The following is a 16644-nucleotide window of genomic DNA, read 5'->3' on the forward strand; positions in this document are numbered from 1 at the left end:
TAGTTAAATTATGAAAACATTTGATGAAGCTAGTGAATCCTCACTGCAGGAACAATTGGTAGTGGAGAGAGAGTCATTCTGGTCCAAATATGATAATGATTTAAAAAAATATATCTGTAAAATCAGAAAGATATAATACTTTATATATTTCAAGATACAGTGCATTCAGAAAGTATTCATATATTATTACACATTTTGTTGTTACAGCCTGAATTGAAAATTTATTAAATTGCTTTTTATATTTCGCCAATCTACACACAATACCCCATAATTACAAAGTGATAACAGGTTTTTAGACATTATTGAAAATGAAATACAGAAATATCTAATTTGCATAAGTATTCACAGTCAATACTTTGTAGAAGCACCTTTGGCAGTGATTACATCTGTAAGTCTAAGAGCTTTCCACACCTGGATTGAGCAACATTTGCCCATAATCTTTTTCCAAGTTCTTCAACCTCTGTCAAATTGGTTGTTTTTCATTGCTAGACAACCATTTTCTCTCTCTCGCTCTCTGTATCTCTCTCCCTCTCTCTCTCCATGTCTTTCCTCCCCTCCTCTCTCCATCTCTCTCTCCTCAGGTTCAGGAGCAGGTGTCCATCTCTCTGTCTGTGGCACAGGCCCTAGCTGACGATGTGGACTGTCATGTCTTCCCCTTCAGGGACTTTGGGAAGGGACGCATCAAGAAGCTGAAGATCAGCCCAGACGCCTTCATTCAGTTGGCTCTGCAGCTAGCTTACTACAGGGTGAGTTAAAGGGAATGTCCTTCATACAGTTGGCTCTGCAGCTAGCTTCAGGGCCGTGCACAGACCATTGGGGATGCTGGTGCTCTTGGGGGTGGGGGAGGGGCTATTTTCTAAGATTCAAGAGCTTATGAAATTAGCTAGTTTGATGTGCAATTCGTTACATTTAAAATTAAAACACAATTTATTATGAGACTCAAAATAACATTTAAAGTATTTCATTAAATTATCAAATCCACCAGGCTACGAGGGCAAAAGGGCAGGTTGCCGGGCACTGATTGAGCTCTATCTGTGCGCGTGCCTGGCTAGCTTACTACAGGGTAAGTTAAAGGGGATGTCCTTCATTCAGCTGGCTCTGCAGCTAGTTTACTACAGGGTAAGCAGGACATTCCTAGAACATATACAACATTGAGAATACCCTCTACCCTATGACTTCCCCTATTCATAGATTCCAATTGACGTAACACAGCGTTGCAGCGCTTTCTTTAGGACTCTGTCGTCCATTGTGGTCCATTGCCTAAAACACACTGTATTAATCAAAGCTAAAACAATCCATCTGAAAATAATGTTGAATAAAAACATGTTTATTGAATATTAAAACATACAATCTACTTGCAGTGAAGCCGCTCAACATTTACATTACATTCAGTAATCTAACAGAGTCACATCCAAAGCGACCCACAGACGCAACCAGGGTCAACGCCCTGCTCAAGGGCACGTCGACAGATCTCCCACAAGGTCAAAAACGGGGACCCAAACCAGCGACCTATCAGCCACCGGCCCAAGCTCCCAACCGCCAGGCCACCAGCCCTCCAAGATCTCCCCCACAGTTCCCTGAGAGCTGCCCCTCGTACCATTTTACATCTAACTAAGATTTTGTGTCACGAAAGCTAGCATTATTTGTCCAACATTAGCTAACTAGCGTTAGCTAAGCTAGCTAGCTAACTAGCGTTAGCTAAGCTAGCTAGCTAGCTGAGCCAGCCAGTCATATTTCATATGAATCTAAATGGATGCTGCTAACCTAGTGCATCACACACAATGTTGAATTCTTCCAACAAAAGCTAGCTAGCTTCTGTTGCTAAGTTAGTATCTAGCTGACATTATAATGAGTTTTCACGAATCAGCTGCCTGTTGCCGCGACTCACGTGAGTCAAAGCAAAGGCATCCCATGAGCTGCTGCTGTGCACAGATGATCAAAAGCAGCAATCGTGGAGAAACATGCTGATATACAGACTGATTTCTGATCATTTAATTTAGGGGCAGCATTTCTACAACTTTAGGGTAAATGAAACAAGCTAAGCAGGCAATTTGTCAGAAGAGGTAGAGTTAGCTAGCTTAGTAGTAGCTACAGTTGAAGTCGGAAGTTTACATACACCTTAGCCAAATAGTTTTTCACAATTCCTGACATTTAATCCTAGTAAAAATTCCCTGTCTTAGGTCAGTTAGGATCACCACATTATTTTAAGAATGTGAAATGTCAGAATAATAGTAGAGAATTATTTATTTCAGCTTTTTGTTTTTTCATCACATTCCCAGTGGGTCAGAAGTTTACATACACTCAATTAATATTTGGTAGCATTGCCTTTAAATTGTTTAACTTGGGTCAAACGTTTCAGGTAGCCTTCCACAAGCTTCCCACAATAAGTTGGGTGAATTTTGGCCCATTCCTCCTGACAGAGCTGGTGTATCTGATTCAGGTTTGTAGGCCTCCTTGCTCGCACACGCTTTTTCAGTTCTGCCCACACATTTTCTATAGGATTGACGTCAGGGCTTTGTGATGGCCACTCCAATACCTTGACTTTGTTGTTCTTAAGCCATTTTGCCACAACTTTGGAAGTATGCTTGGGGTCATTGTCCATTTGGAAGACCCATTTGCGACCAAGCTTTAACTTCCTGGCGGATGTCTTGAAATGTTGCTTCAATATATCCACATAATTTTCCTTCCTCATGATGCCATCTATTTTGTGAAGTGCACCACTCCCTCTTGCAGCAAAGCACCCCCACAGCATGATGCTGCCACCCCCGTGCTTCACGGTTGGGATGGTGTTCTTCGGCTTGCAAGTTACCCCTTTTTCCTCCAAACATAACGATTGTCATTATGGCCAAACAGTTCCATTTTTGTTTCATCAGACCAGAGGACATTTCTCCAAAAAGTACGATCTTTGTCCCCATGTGCAGTTGCAAACCATAGTCAGGCTTTTTTATGGCGGTTTTGGAGCAGTGGCTTCTTCCTTGCTGAGCGGCCTTTCAGGTTATGTCGATATAGGACTCATTTTACCGTGGATATAGATACTTTTGTACCTGTTTCCTCCAGCATCTTCACAAGGTCCTTTGCTGTTGTTCTGGGATTGATTTGCACTTTTCTCACCAAAGTACGTTCATCTCTAGGAGACAGAACGCATCTACTTCCTGAGCGGTATGATGGCTGCGTGGTCCCATGGTGTTTATACTTGCGTACTATTGTTTGTACAGATGAACATGGTACCTTCAGGCGTTTGGAAATTGCTCCCAAGGATGAACCAGACTTGTGGAGGTCTACAATTATTTTTTTCTGAGGTCTTGGCTGATTTCTTTTGATTTTCCCATGATGTCAAGCAAAGAGGCACTGAGTTTGAAGGTAGGCCTTGAAATACATCCACAGGTACACCTCCAATTGACTCAAATTATGTAAATTAGCCTATCAGAAGCTTCTAAAGCCATGACATCACTTGTAACGGCTGTGCTGGCTGTTGCCTCCGCTTCCCTGAGTGGGGACGGAGGGACATAACAACTATGACTGCCCTGAGTTCAGTCCTACGGGACTTTGCTCTCTGTCTGGCCCTTACCTAGTTCACCGATTAATCTGGTATTGTGATACCATATTGGAGTGATTCAATATAGTGCTACATAACGAAGGTTACGTATGTAACCACGGTTATGTAAGCTATTGGATCACTTCAATCCTCTTTGTCGGTGATCTACGGCGCCTCGAAAAGGACACGAGGTGGAAGTAGTGTGGCGGCAGGTATTTAAGTGGGTCAGCCGCAGCACTACCCTGTACGTGGTCCTCTGTAGCTCAGCTGGTAGAGCACGGCGCTTGTAACGCCAAGGTAGTGGGTTCGATCCCCGGGACCACCCATACACAAAAATGTATGCACGCATGACTGTAAGTCGCTTTGGATAAAAGCGTCTGCTAAATGGCTTATTATTATTATTATTATTATTATTATTATTATCTTCACAAGGTCCTTTGCTGTTCTTCTGGGATTGATTTACACTTTTCGCACCAAAGTACGTTCATCTCTAGGAGACAGAACGCATCTCCTTCCTGAGCGGTATGACGGCTGTGTGGTCCCATGGTGTTTATACTTGCGTACTATTGTTTGTACAGATGAATGTGGTACCTTCAGGCGTTTGGAAATTGCTCCCAAGGATGAACCAGACTTGTTGAGGTCTACAATTATTTTTCTGAGGTCTTGGCTGATTTCTTTTGATTTTCCCATGATATCAAGCAAAGAGGCACTGAGTTTGAAGGTAGGCCTTGAAATACATCCACAGGTACACCTCCAATTGACTCAAATGATGTAAATTAGCCTATCAGAAGCTTCTAAAGCCATTAAATCATTTTCTGGAATTTTCCAAGCTGTTTAAAGGCACAGTCAACTTAGTGTATGTAAACTTCTGACCCACTGGAATTGTGATACCAGTAAACAATTGTTGGAAAAATACTTGTGTCATGCACAAAGTAGATGTCCTAACCGACTTGCCAAAACTATAGTTTGTTAACAAGACATTTGTGGAGTGGTTGAAAAACGAGTTTTAATGACTCCAACCTAAGTGTATATAAACTTCCGACTTCAACTGTATGTCAGTAATGTCTCATCTACAGTTTTTAAGTGCTGTGAAAAGCTCGCTAGGAGCGAGATATGGATCACAACCGAGTATTTCAATCTTGTCAAGATTTCTTGTTTTTCCAGGTGCAGTTAGATGGGCGATCTTGGCGTCTTTGTGACCACACTAGTTGCGCCAGAATGTGCGGTCCTAAAGATGGTGGACACAACAAAATTGAACAAAATGGAACTCAAAGTGAAGTCGCTGGTCCCTATGAATATTATCTAATCTAATACACTTTTGGATTCCCCTGGCAAATGTTCAACTCTTTGAAAGACACATTCAGAATGCAGATGTGGATATTACCCAAGAATAATGTTTTCCTCCATCACACATACTGTCTCTCAAGCACATTAAAAAATACCTGTAGCTGATTTATTTGGTCGGTTTACTTTCTTATTTATCAATTTTAATTCAATCTCTGGATTCCATGCATGCTTTAGTCTTGGGTAAGTAGCTAAATTTGCCTTCTGAATCCTTCTCTGCCAGCTCCCTACTAAAATCACTTGACATGGTATCTTCCCCAGTTTTCCTATCCCCTCTCACTATTCAAACATGATGACAAACTGTTAGAAATTTTTGGAAAGACCAGGGACTAGTTGAAGTCATGCCACTGGTGTCAGTGACCTCTAGTAAAAGTCTCTTTCATTCCTTCTGTCAAGGAAACGATAATTCCTCGTGTTTGTTTAAGAGGTTGCTAACATTACTAGACTGAATACAATGTGTTAGAATACAAGAACGCTTTAGTTACCTTGCAACTAGGAATGGAATTGGTGTAGTCTACCACGGAAATTGGCTATTGCTGTATAATAAAAACGGTCATATAGTGCAGTATGCTGAGCTGTACAAGGTTTGTAATTACCGTCCATGAGCAGTGAGAAGAATACTGATAATTTCAGCTAATTATACTGATAATGTTCCCTTTGTCTCCCAGGATCGTAAGACGTTCTGCCTCACCTACGAGGCCTCCATGACACGGCTGTTCCGAGAGGGGAGGACTGAGACTGTAAGATCCTGCTCCAATGAGGGCTGTGCCTTTGTCAAAGCTGTGGAGAGCGGAGAGGTAGGCTTAATGACTGGGGTTGTTTTAACGGTGCTCGTAAGTTCTTCTAGAACCTTCCTAGTGGCTCAGTGAAAATAGGTTTTGCAGGCTTTTCTGTGTTATCGATGCTGAGTCGCGTTCACTTCGGAATGAATGTGTTCACACTTGATAGTGAAACAGATTTCACTCCATTATGAATAAGGTAATTTAGGAAGAAATGGGTTTCAGTCAAAGTGATTTGCATTCATTCTTCAGACACGGATTACTTTTACGGCTGCAAGATTAATTGAAATTGTGATATTGACATGTGCAATATCCATATGTCAAGAGGCTGCAATATTAGCCTTTCTTTGACACTCCATTAAAGTGGGCTCAGCAATATGACATTGCCACGAGCAGCACTGCAGATATTGACATGAGTGCGATGCAAGACTTTTCTCTCACACAGTCACACAGAGTATTTGCGTGTGGGTGTGCTTCACGCCAGTGTTTCCTCTGCAGTCATTTAACTGTGGTGCTGCGCCAGTGCAAAATCATTGCAGCCATTTCCCAATTGGCAGGTTACCCCATGTTACCCTAACAGGTAGGCCTACATTATATTCCCTGTGTGTTTACACGTTTGTTGGGACGTACATTTAATCAGTAGGATGCTAATTAGTCTAAAGATTACATTTGGGATCTAGCTAATGATAATGTCCAGTTAGCACAGCATGTATTAAGTCCTATTAGCTCATTTTAGAAGTGCTGTTCTCTAACTTGACACTTGTCTCATGGAACTATCAAGTTTTCATCCAAGTGTTTGAAAATCACAAGTCATAATCTCAATTGCAATATCTAGCTCCAGGTTTATGGGATATTTGTTCATACCTGATGGATAACTGCACTTAACTCCATTATCTACACCTCACAGAGTTAAACTACTATAAATCCTTAATCTGAATATTCTCAACTAAAGAGAGAAAATACTCTCCAACAGTAATTAACATAAATCCATTAAAATACTGAGGATCAACTCTATAATAATCTCCTAGCCTAGCGGAACCAGTTTCACTCCATAAATACTTACATGATCCTCTTACGGGGGTTTCACTCTCATATTACATTTTTATTTTATTTATTTGAGTAACCTCTTTCGCCCCACTACTATCATCAACTGTAATCATAATTCATCCTATCTCGCTTCTAACAGACAGGTTATCTTATTACAGGGGCCGGAGCACTGCAGGCGGCTGTTCCGATTGGCTGCCGAGAAGCACCAGAACCTCTACCGATTGGCCATGACAGGGTCCGGCATTGACAGGCACCTCTTCTGCCTGTACGTGGTGTCTAAATACCTGGGGGTGGAGTCACCGTTCCTAACAGAGGTAGGTACTAACATGGCTAACATGCTAGCAAGAACAGTATCCCCCTTCCCAGCACACCCCCATTTTCTGTACACAAATATGCGCACAAAGATGCAATTCGTTAACTTTAAGTTGCGGTGCTTGGGTACATTTACTGTTGAAGAAAAATACCCTTTATTATAAAGCCATAATTGCAGTTTTTAGAATTTCCACACATGTTTTTAGCAGGTATGGTAGAAAAATTACAAGATTATGTTTAATACTATTTATGCATCGAATGGTTGTTTTATGCAATGGAATAGGGTTCTTAGAACTCTCTCATCTGTGTCTGTGAACTCAGTTGAGCTTGGGCTGGCAATTTATTTATGATGGGCTTGGTGATAAAACCAACAGCCATTCCATTCTATGATTAGTGGTGCATGTGAGGGGGAGATGTATCCGGTCTGACTGAGCCTGCATTCCATAGAATGAGTTGGTGTTTGTGTACTATAGGGTACCAGGGAGGAGATGGCTCGGGTATGGATAATGATGACAGGAACCTTGTCTTGGGGGCCAAACCCTGGTTTCCATACAATGAGAACAATCTTCGTGGCAAATGCTATCTGGCTGGGAGATGCTCTTTTTCTCATATACCAAGCCTCACCTTTTGACCCATTCCACACATCTGCTGTTTGTCATGTAGACTAAGAGGGTGTATCTTTGCTATGAAAGATCTTTGTATTCTCTGTATGTCGGCGCTCTCAGCCCAACACTCGAGTGTTGGGTCGACCAGACTTATTATTGCAGAGCACTCACTCTATTCACTTGTGTGTGTGGTGTGACCTGCTCCCAAATTAATACATTTTGAATAAAGTAATATCCTAATTGACCTTCTCTCCTCATTATTGATTAGAATTTCCACGACACAGGGTCCCCAAACAATTGGCCTATGATAAACGCATTTCATGCAATTCTACATAATTTACATGACAGAAGACATTATTAGCAGAATATTTTTTAATACCACATAAATGACCAAAATGACTGGCTACTCTGACACTGAAAAACTGAGATCAATAAAAACGACCTGGTCTTGAATGCAAACAATAGCCCAGGCCAAGCCAATGAAAAGACACACAGATTGTACAATATTAGTGTATATCTACATTTACATCATTTAGCAGACGCTCTTATCCAGAGCGACTTAGTTAGTGAGTGCATACATTATTTTTTATATATTTTAAAAAAGTTTTTATTTTTTGTATTTTTATTTATTTATTTATTTTTTATTTCATACTGGCCCCCCGTGGGAAATGAACCCACAACCCTGGCGTTGCAAACGCCATGCTCTACCAACTGAGCTACATCCCTGCCAGCCATTCCCTCCCCTACCCTGGACGACGCTGGGCCAATTGTGCGCCGCCCCATGGGTCTCCCGGTCGCGGCCGGCTACGACAGAGCCTGGATTCGAACCAGGATCTCTAGTGGCACAGCTAGCACTGCGATGCAGTGCCTTAGACCACTGCGCCACTCTCTCTCTCTCTCTCTATATATATATATATATATATATATTAGTACCAGTCAAAAGTTTGGACACACCTACTCATTCAAGGGTTTTTCTTAATTTTTACTATTTTCTACATTGTATAATAATAGTGAAGACATCAAAACTATGGAATAACATATATGGAATCATTTTTTAACCCAAAAAGTGTTAAACAAATAAAAATATATTTTAGATTCTTCGAAGTAGCCACCCTTTGTCTTGATGACAGCTTTGCACACTCTTGGCATTCTCTCAACCAGCATCATGAGGAATGCTTTTCCAACAGTCTTGAAGGAGTTCCCACATATGCTGAGCACTTGTTGGCTGCTTTTCCTTCACTCTGCGGTGTAACTCATCCCAAACCATATCAATTGGGTTGAGGTCGGGTGATTGTCGAGGCCAGGTCATCTGATGCAGCACTCCATCACTCTCCTTGGTCAAATAGCCCTTACACAGCCTGGAGGTGTGTTTTGGGTCATTGTCCTGTTGAAAAACTAATTATAGTCCCACTAAGCGAAACCAGATGGGATGGCGTATCGCTGAAGAATGCTGTGTTAGCCATGCTGGTTAAGTGTGGCTTGAATTCTAAATAAATCACCAACAGTGTCACCAGCAAAGCACCCCCACACAATCACACCATCTCCTCCATGCTTCACAGTGGGAACCAGAGATCTGTTCACCTACTCTGCGTCTCACAAAGACACTGCGGTTGGAACCAAAAATCTCAAATTTGGACTCATTGGACCAAAGGACAGATTTCCACCGGTCCAATGTCCATTGCTCGTGTTCCTTTAGTAGTGGTTTCTTTGCAGCAATTCGACAATGAAGGCCTGATTTACACAGTCTCCTCTGAACAATTGATATTAACAGATGTGCCTTCTTAAAAGTGAATTTGTGGAATTTCTTTCCTTAATGCGTTTGAGCCTATCAGTTGTGTTGTGACAATGTAAGGGGGGTATACAGAAGATAGCACTATTGGGTAAAAGACCAAGTCCATATTATGGCAAGAACAGCTCAAATAAGGAAAGAGAAACGACAGTCCATCATTACTTTAACATTTTTACATTTACATTTTAGTCATTTAGCAGACGCTCTTATCCAGAGCGACTTACAGTTAGTGAGTGCATACATGATATTTTTTAATTTTTCATACTATTTTTCATACCCCGGTGGGAATCGAACCCACAACCCTGGCGTTGCAAACGCCATGCTCTACCAACTGAGCTACATCCCTGCCGGCCATTCCCTCCCCTACCCTAGACGACGCTGGGCCAATTGTGCGCCGCCCCATGGGTCTCCCGGTCACGGCCGGCTACGACAGAGCCTGGATTCGAACCAGGATCTCTAGTGGCACAGCTAGCACTGCGATGCAGTGCCTTAGACCACTGCGCCACTCGGGAGATGTAAGACATGAAGGTCAGTCAATAAGGAACATTTCAAGAACTTTGAAAGTTTCTTCAAGTTCTGTCGCAAAATCCATCAAGCTCTATGATGAAACTGGCTCTCATGAGGACCGCCACAGGAATGGAAGACCCAGAGTGACCGTTGCTGCAGAGGATAACTTCATTAGAGTTACCAGCCTCAGAAATTGCAGGCCAAATAAATGCTTCACAGAGTTCAAGTAACAGACATCTCAACATCAACTGTTCAGAGGAGACTGTGTGAATCAGGCCTTCATGGTCGAATTGCTGCAAAGAAACCACCAATAAAGGACACCAATAAGAAGAAGAGACTTGCTTGGGCCAAGAAACACGAGCAATGGACATTAGACCGGTGGAAATGTGTCCTTCGATCTGGAGTCCAAATTGGAGATTTTTGGTTCCAACCGCCGTGTCTTTGTGAGATGCGGTGTGGGTGAACGGATGATCTCTGCATGTGTATTTTCCACTGTAAAGCATGGAGGAGTTATGGTGTAGGGGTGCTTTGCTGGAGACACTGTCTGTGATTTATTTAGAATTCAAGGCACACTTAACTAGCATGGCTACCACAGCATTCTGCAGCGATACGCCATCCCTGGTTTGGGCTTAGTGGGACTATCATTTGTTTTTCAACAGGACAATGACCCAAAACACACCTCCAGGCTGTGTAAGGGCTATTTTACCAAGAAGGAGAGTGATGGAGTGCTGCATCCGATGACCTGGCCTCCACAATCCCCCGACCTCCACCAAATTAAGATGGTTTGGGATGAGTCGGACCGCAGAGTGAAGGAAAAGCAGCCAACAAGTGCTCAGCATATGTAGGAACTCCTTCAAGACTGTTGGAAAAGCATTCCAGGTGAAGCTGGTTGAGAGAATGCCAAGAGTGTGCAAAGCTGTCATCAAGGCAAAGGGTGGCTATTTGAAGAATCTCAAATATAACATATCTTTTTTTGTTTTAACTTTTTTGGTTACTACAGGATTCCATATGTGTTATTCATAATTTTGATGTCTTCACTATTATTCTACAATGTAGAAAATAATAAAAATAAAGAAAAACCCTTATATATATATATATATATATATATACTGCTCAAAAAAATAAAGGGAACACAAAAATAACACATCCTAGATCTGAATGAATGAAATAATCTTATTAAATACTTTTTTCTTTACATAGTTGAATGTGCTGACAACAAAATCACACAAATTATCAATGGAAATCAAATGTATCAACCCATGGAGGTCTGGATTTGGAGTCACCCTCAAAATTTAAGTGGAAAACCACACTACAGGCTGATCCAACTTTGATGTACTGTCCTTAAAACAAGTCAAAATGAGGCTCAGTAGTGTGTGTGGCCTCCACGTGCCTGTATGACCTCCCTACAATGCCTGGGCATGCTCTTGATGAGGTGGCGGATGGTCTCCTGAGGGATCTCCTCCCAGACCTGGACTAAAGCATGGAGCGAGACATGATGTCCCAGATGTGCTCAATTGGATTCAGGTCTGGGGAACGGGCGGTCCATAGCATCAATGCCTTCCTCTTGCAGGAACTGCTGACACACTCCAGCCACATGAGGTCTAGCATTGTCTTGCATTAGGAGGAACCCAGGGCCAACCGCACCAGCATATGGTCTCACAAGGGGTCTGAGGATCTCATCTCGGTACCTAATGGCAGTCAGGCTACCTCTGGCGAGCACATGGAGGGCTGTGCGGCCCCCCAAATAAATGCCACCCCACATCATGACTGACCCACCGCCAAACCGGTCATGCTGGAGGATGTTGCAGGCAGCAGAACGTTCTCCACGGCGTCTCCAGACTCTGTAACGTGCTCAGTGTGAACCTGCTTTCATCTGTGAAGAGCACAGGGCGCCAGTGGCGAATTTGCCAATCTTGGTGTTCTCTGGCAAATGCCAAAAATCCTGCACGGTGTTGGGCTGGAAGCACAACCCCCACCTGTGGACGTCGGGCCCTCCATACCACCCTCATGGAGTCTGTTTCTGACCGTTTGAGCAGACACATGCACATTTGTGGCCTGCTGGAGGTCATTTTGCAGGGCTCTGGCAGTGCTCCTCCTTGCACAAAGGCGGAGGTAGCAGTCCTGCTGCTGGGTTGTTGCCATCCTACGGCCTCCTCCACGTCTCCTGATGTACTGGCCTGTCTCCTGGTAGCGCCTCCATGCTCTGGACACTACGCTGACAGACACAGCAAACCTTCTTGCCACAGCTCGCATTGATGTGCCATCCTGGATGAGCTGCATTACCTGAGCCACTTGTGTGTGTTGTAGACTCCGTCTCATGCTACCACTAGAGTTAAAGCACCGCCAGCATTCAAAAGTGACCAAAACATCAGCCAGGAAGCATAGGAACTGAGAAGTGGTCTGTGGTCACCACCTGCAAAACCAGTCCTTTATTGGGGGTGTCTTGCTAATTGCCTATAATTTCCACCTGTTGTCTATTCCATTTGCACAACAGCATGTGAATTTGTATTGTCAATCAGTGTAGCTTCCTAAGTGGACAGTTTGATTTCACAGAAGTGTGATTGACTTGGAGTTACATTGTGTTGTTTAAGTGTTCCCTTTATTTTTTTGAGCAGTGTATATCAGTAATACTAGAGGTGTAGTGTTGAGTTGTCTAACTGATCCTTCCGTGTGTCTGTCCATCTAGGTGTTGTCGGAGCCCTGGCGTCTCTCCACCAGTCAGACTCCGGTTCAGCAGTTGGAGCTGTTTGACATGAAGAACCACCCAGACTTTATATCCCTGGGGGGAGGCTTCGGCCCTGTGAGTAAACACACACCTCGACTCAGGCACACACACACACACACACACACACACACACACACACACACCTCTACCCAGACTTCAACTACCTGGGGGAGGCTTTGGGCCTGTGAGTACACACGTCCTTTTGCTACTTTTCCCACTTCTTACTGTTCCAGGTGGCAGACGATGGCTACGGAGTGTCGTACATTATCGTAGGAGAGGACATGATCAACTACCATGTATCCTGCAAGCACTCCTTCTCTGAGACGGTTAGTGTGTGTTATACACTCGCTTGTATTGGTGACAGATGTTATCATGCATACAGCAAATGGAAACGTTGACAAGCGGTACATTTTGTCTCTTTAAACGGACACAAATCATGCATGGCCAGCTGAACATTATGAATGTGCCCTTTATAAAGACCCACCCCCCTCTCTCATCTCCCTTTATCTATCTACTGTATCTATCTCCCTCCCTTCTATCTGTACAAGTTTTTAACCCCCCCCAAATAATCAAGTAAAATCAATATATGTCTCTCTCTCTTCCTCTCTCTCCATCTTTTTAACTCTCCAGAAATAAACCAAGTCAAATCATTGTATCTCCTCTTTCTCTCTCTCAGGACTCACACCGGTTCGGGGCCCAGATCAGTCGGGCTCTACAGGACCTCCTCTCTGTGCTTACCCCAGCTAAGACTGAGAACCCACAGGCCACGGACAAGAAACAGCTGTGAACAATTACAGGGAAAGAAGGGACCATGGGGTGGGATGGCGGTAGGGAGTCGCTTTGTTTTTGATAGTGGGAGAATATTATATTGAGCGTGGTTGTGTATAAAGAAAGCCCTAAGAGATTCGGTGTGATGGAATGATGAATTCTGAAAATGAAAGATGTTCCCTTCTGCTCAAAAATGGAGCGGTGGATAGAGAGAGGTGAAGAGATTGAGAAGTGCAATAGGAAGCAAGGGAACTAACAAGGATGAGGCAGAGAGCAAGGGAATGAGGGATGAGAAAGTGGGGGATAAATCTCCACAAAAAGAAAAGAGAATGAGTAGAGGTTTCACCCATAGAGAGAACATGGGTCAGAGGTCAGACATGGGTCAGAGATAGGCAATAACTTTTTTCTTGTTTTTCTTTCTTTGTGAATACTCACCATAATGGCATTATTTTCTATAGTATCATCTTGAATGTGAACTACTGTCGGAAAGAGTCATGTTTATTCGTGTAATGTTTTATTGAAAAGTCCTTCAGTTGGCCTCAAAGACTTCCCTAGTAAAAAGCTATAGGAGAAGCAGTGGAAGTTGAAAGAAGCGGGACTGACTTTTAATGTAGGTTTAACTCTATTCTCAAGTGACTGGAGAACACTAACTGAATGGGTCGGCTGCAGTGAACATCATTAGGATGTGATATCAGGAGCATGGTTGGGGTCAATTCCATTTTAATTCAATCAATTCAGGGAATAAATTCAAATTCTGTGATTTTAAAAACAATTGCATTTTTCTATGATTTCTCAATACATACGAGAAGGAGAAGCTCTTATTAAAATGTTCTGTTTTTATATTTTAATTAAAAATCACTTTATTGAAGTGTAATTGATCCCAACCCTGTACAGGATATCTGCTTAATTATTTGGCTTGGGAGCATCTCCAGGGCTCGTATTCATAAAGCATTTCAGATTAGGAGTCCTGATCTAGAGACAGTTTTGCTTTTTAGATCATAATTAATAAGAGTATATGGACAGGGGTGGACCTGTTCCTGGATCAGCACAACTACTCAGATGCTTTTTGAATACTGGGCACAGTTCATTTGAGTTTTTAAACATCCTCAACGGTAGAAATCCACTGTTTCGAACTGAAAGACGATGAGCCTACGCATGATGTTGCACTATTTAAGCAAACACATCATCGTTTTAGTCAAAGCATGCTACAGTGCATTTTTTTCCACATTTTGTTATGTTACAGCCTTATTCTAAAATTGATTACATTTATTTTTTTGCTTCTTAATCTACGCACATTACTCCATTGTGACAAAGCAAAAACAGGTTTTCAGAAATATTTGCCAAAAAAAACGTTAATGTTACATTTACATAAGTATTCAGACCCTTTACTCAGTACTTTGTTGAAGCACCTTTGGCAGCAATTACGGCCTCGAGTCTTCTCGAGTAAGACGCTACAAGCTTTGCACACCTGTATTAGGGGATTTTCTCCCATTCTTTTCTGTAGATCCTCTCTAGCTCTGTCAGGTTGGATGGGGCGCGTCGCTGCACAGCTATTTTCAGGTCTTTCCAGAGATGTTCGATCGGGTTCAAGTCTGGGCTCGGCTGGGAAACTCAAGGACATTCAGAGACTTGTCCCGAAGCCACTCATGCATTGTCTTGGCTGTGTGCTTAGGGTCGTTGTCCTGTTGGAAGGTGAACCTTCGGCCCACTCTGAGGTCCTGAGCACTCTGGAGCAGGTTTTCATCAAGGATCTCTCTGTACTTTGCTCCATTCGTCTTTCCTTCGATCCTGACTAGTCTCCCAGTCCCTGCCGCTGAAAAACATCCCCACAGCATGATGCTGCCAGCACCATGCTTCACCGTAAGGATGGTGCCAGGTTTCCTAAAGACGTGATGCTTGGCATTCAGGCCAAAGAGTTCAATCTTGGTTTCATCAGGCCAAATAATCTTGTTTCTCATGGTCTGAGAGTCCTTTAGGTGCCTTTTGGCAAACTCCACGCGGGATGTCATGTGCCTTTTACTGAGGAGTGGCTTCCGTCTGGACACTGCCATAAAGGCCTGATTGGTGGAGTGCTGCAGAGATGGTTGTCCTTCTGGAAGGTTCTCCCATCACCACAGAGGAACTCTGCAAGTCTATCAGAGTGACCATCGGGTTCTTGGTCACCTCCCTGACCAAGGCCCTTCTCCTCAGTTTGGCCGAGCGGCCAGCTCTAGGAAGAGGCTTGGTGGTTCCAAACTTGTTCCATTTAAGAATGATGGAGGCCACTGTGTTCTTTGGAACCTTTAATGCTGCAGAAATTTTTTGGTACCCTTCCCCAGATCTGTGCCTTGACACAATCCTGTCTCGGAGCTCTACGGACAATTCCTTCGACCTCATTGCTAGGTTTTTTCTCTGACATGCACTGTCAACTGTGGGACCTTATATAGACAGGTGTATGCTTTTCCAAATCATGTCCAATCAGTTGAATTTACCACAGGTGGACTCCAATCAAGTTGTAGAAACATCTCAAGGATGATCAATGGAAACAGGATGCACTTGAGCTCAATTTCGAGTCTCATAGCAAAGGGTCTGAATACTTATGTAATTAAGGTATTTCAGTTGTAAAAAATAAAATAAAAAAAGTTTTCACTTTGTCATTATAGGGTATTGTGTGTAGATTGATGAGGAAAATGTTTTATTTAATCACTTTTTTGAATAAGGCTGTAACGTAACAAAATGTGGAGAAGTGGTCTGAATACTTTCCGACTGCACTGTATATTTGGGCTTGATGTGACAAATCTGAACTGCCCACTTCATGCAAATCCATTTTCAGCTTACATTTAGTTTCAGGGCTGTATTTTATTGGAATGTCATCACCCACCATCATGGCATTGTTTATTAATCAGAAACCGCTGCAAAGTTATTCCTCATTGAGATTGTCCACTTGGCCACCTAAGTCATGAAGCAAATTAAAATGGGGGGGGTGCAACTAAAGGCATCAGCTAAAGAAAATTCAAGGAACTTATAGTCACATGTAATTTGCGGCGTTCATGAGCGAAGTCATTGTATCATTTCACTTCCCCTGTGAGAACCATGAGCATGGGCTGATTTGGCTTTGCTGTACCCCAGCCAAACCTGCCAGCAGTCTACCTACTGTACCAAAGGTTGCACTGTGTCCATTACAATGTCGAAAAATGCATAACAGCTATCTTTCAATAGTTATCCATATTACCGGAGCTTCATCTTATTATTTC

At 42.9% G+C, this 16644-nt stretch overlaps 1 protein-coding gene across 2 annotated transcripts in view; it reads left to right on the forward strand.

Moving 5' to 3' along the window:
* Positions 1–14930, forward strand: part of LOC121569769 (carnitine O-palmitoyltransferase 1, liver isoform-like) — a 42978-nt gene extending 28048 nt beyond the window's left edge. Inside the window, exons 14-19 of one of the 2 annotated variants that reach the window (XM_045221313.1) lie at positions 582–746; positions 5548–5676; positions 6864–7019; positions 12605–12718; positions 12877–12969; positions 13320–14930. In XM_045221313.1, the coding sequence (XP_045077248.1) occupies positions 582–746; positions 5548–5676; positions 6864–7019; positions 12605–12718; positions 12877–12969; positions 13320–13430 (768 nt within the window). In that variant the 3' untranslated portion in view covers positions 13431–14930. Of the gene's footprint in view, positions 1–581; positions 747–5547; positions 5677–6863; positions 7020–7490; positions 7819–12604; positions 12719–12876; positions 12970–13319 lie in introns of those variants that run through there. The other variant, XM_045221314.1, reaches the window with a different exon arrangement.
* Positions 14931–16644: the final 1714 nt, after the last annotated feature.

Source organism: Coregonus clupeaformis, chromosome 7 (assembly GCF_020615455.1).
Source record: "Coregonus clupeaformis isolate EN_2021a chromosome 7, ASM2061545v1, whole genome shotgun sequence".
NCBI classification, from domain to species: domain Eukaryota; kingdom Metazoa; phylum Chordata; class Actinopteri; order Salmoniformes; family Salmonidae; genus Coregonus; species Coregonus clupeaformis.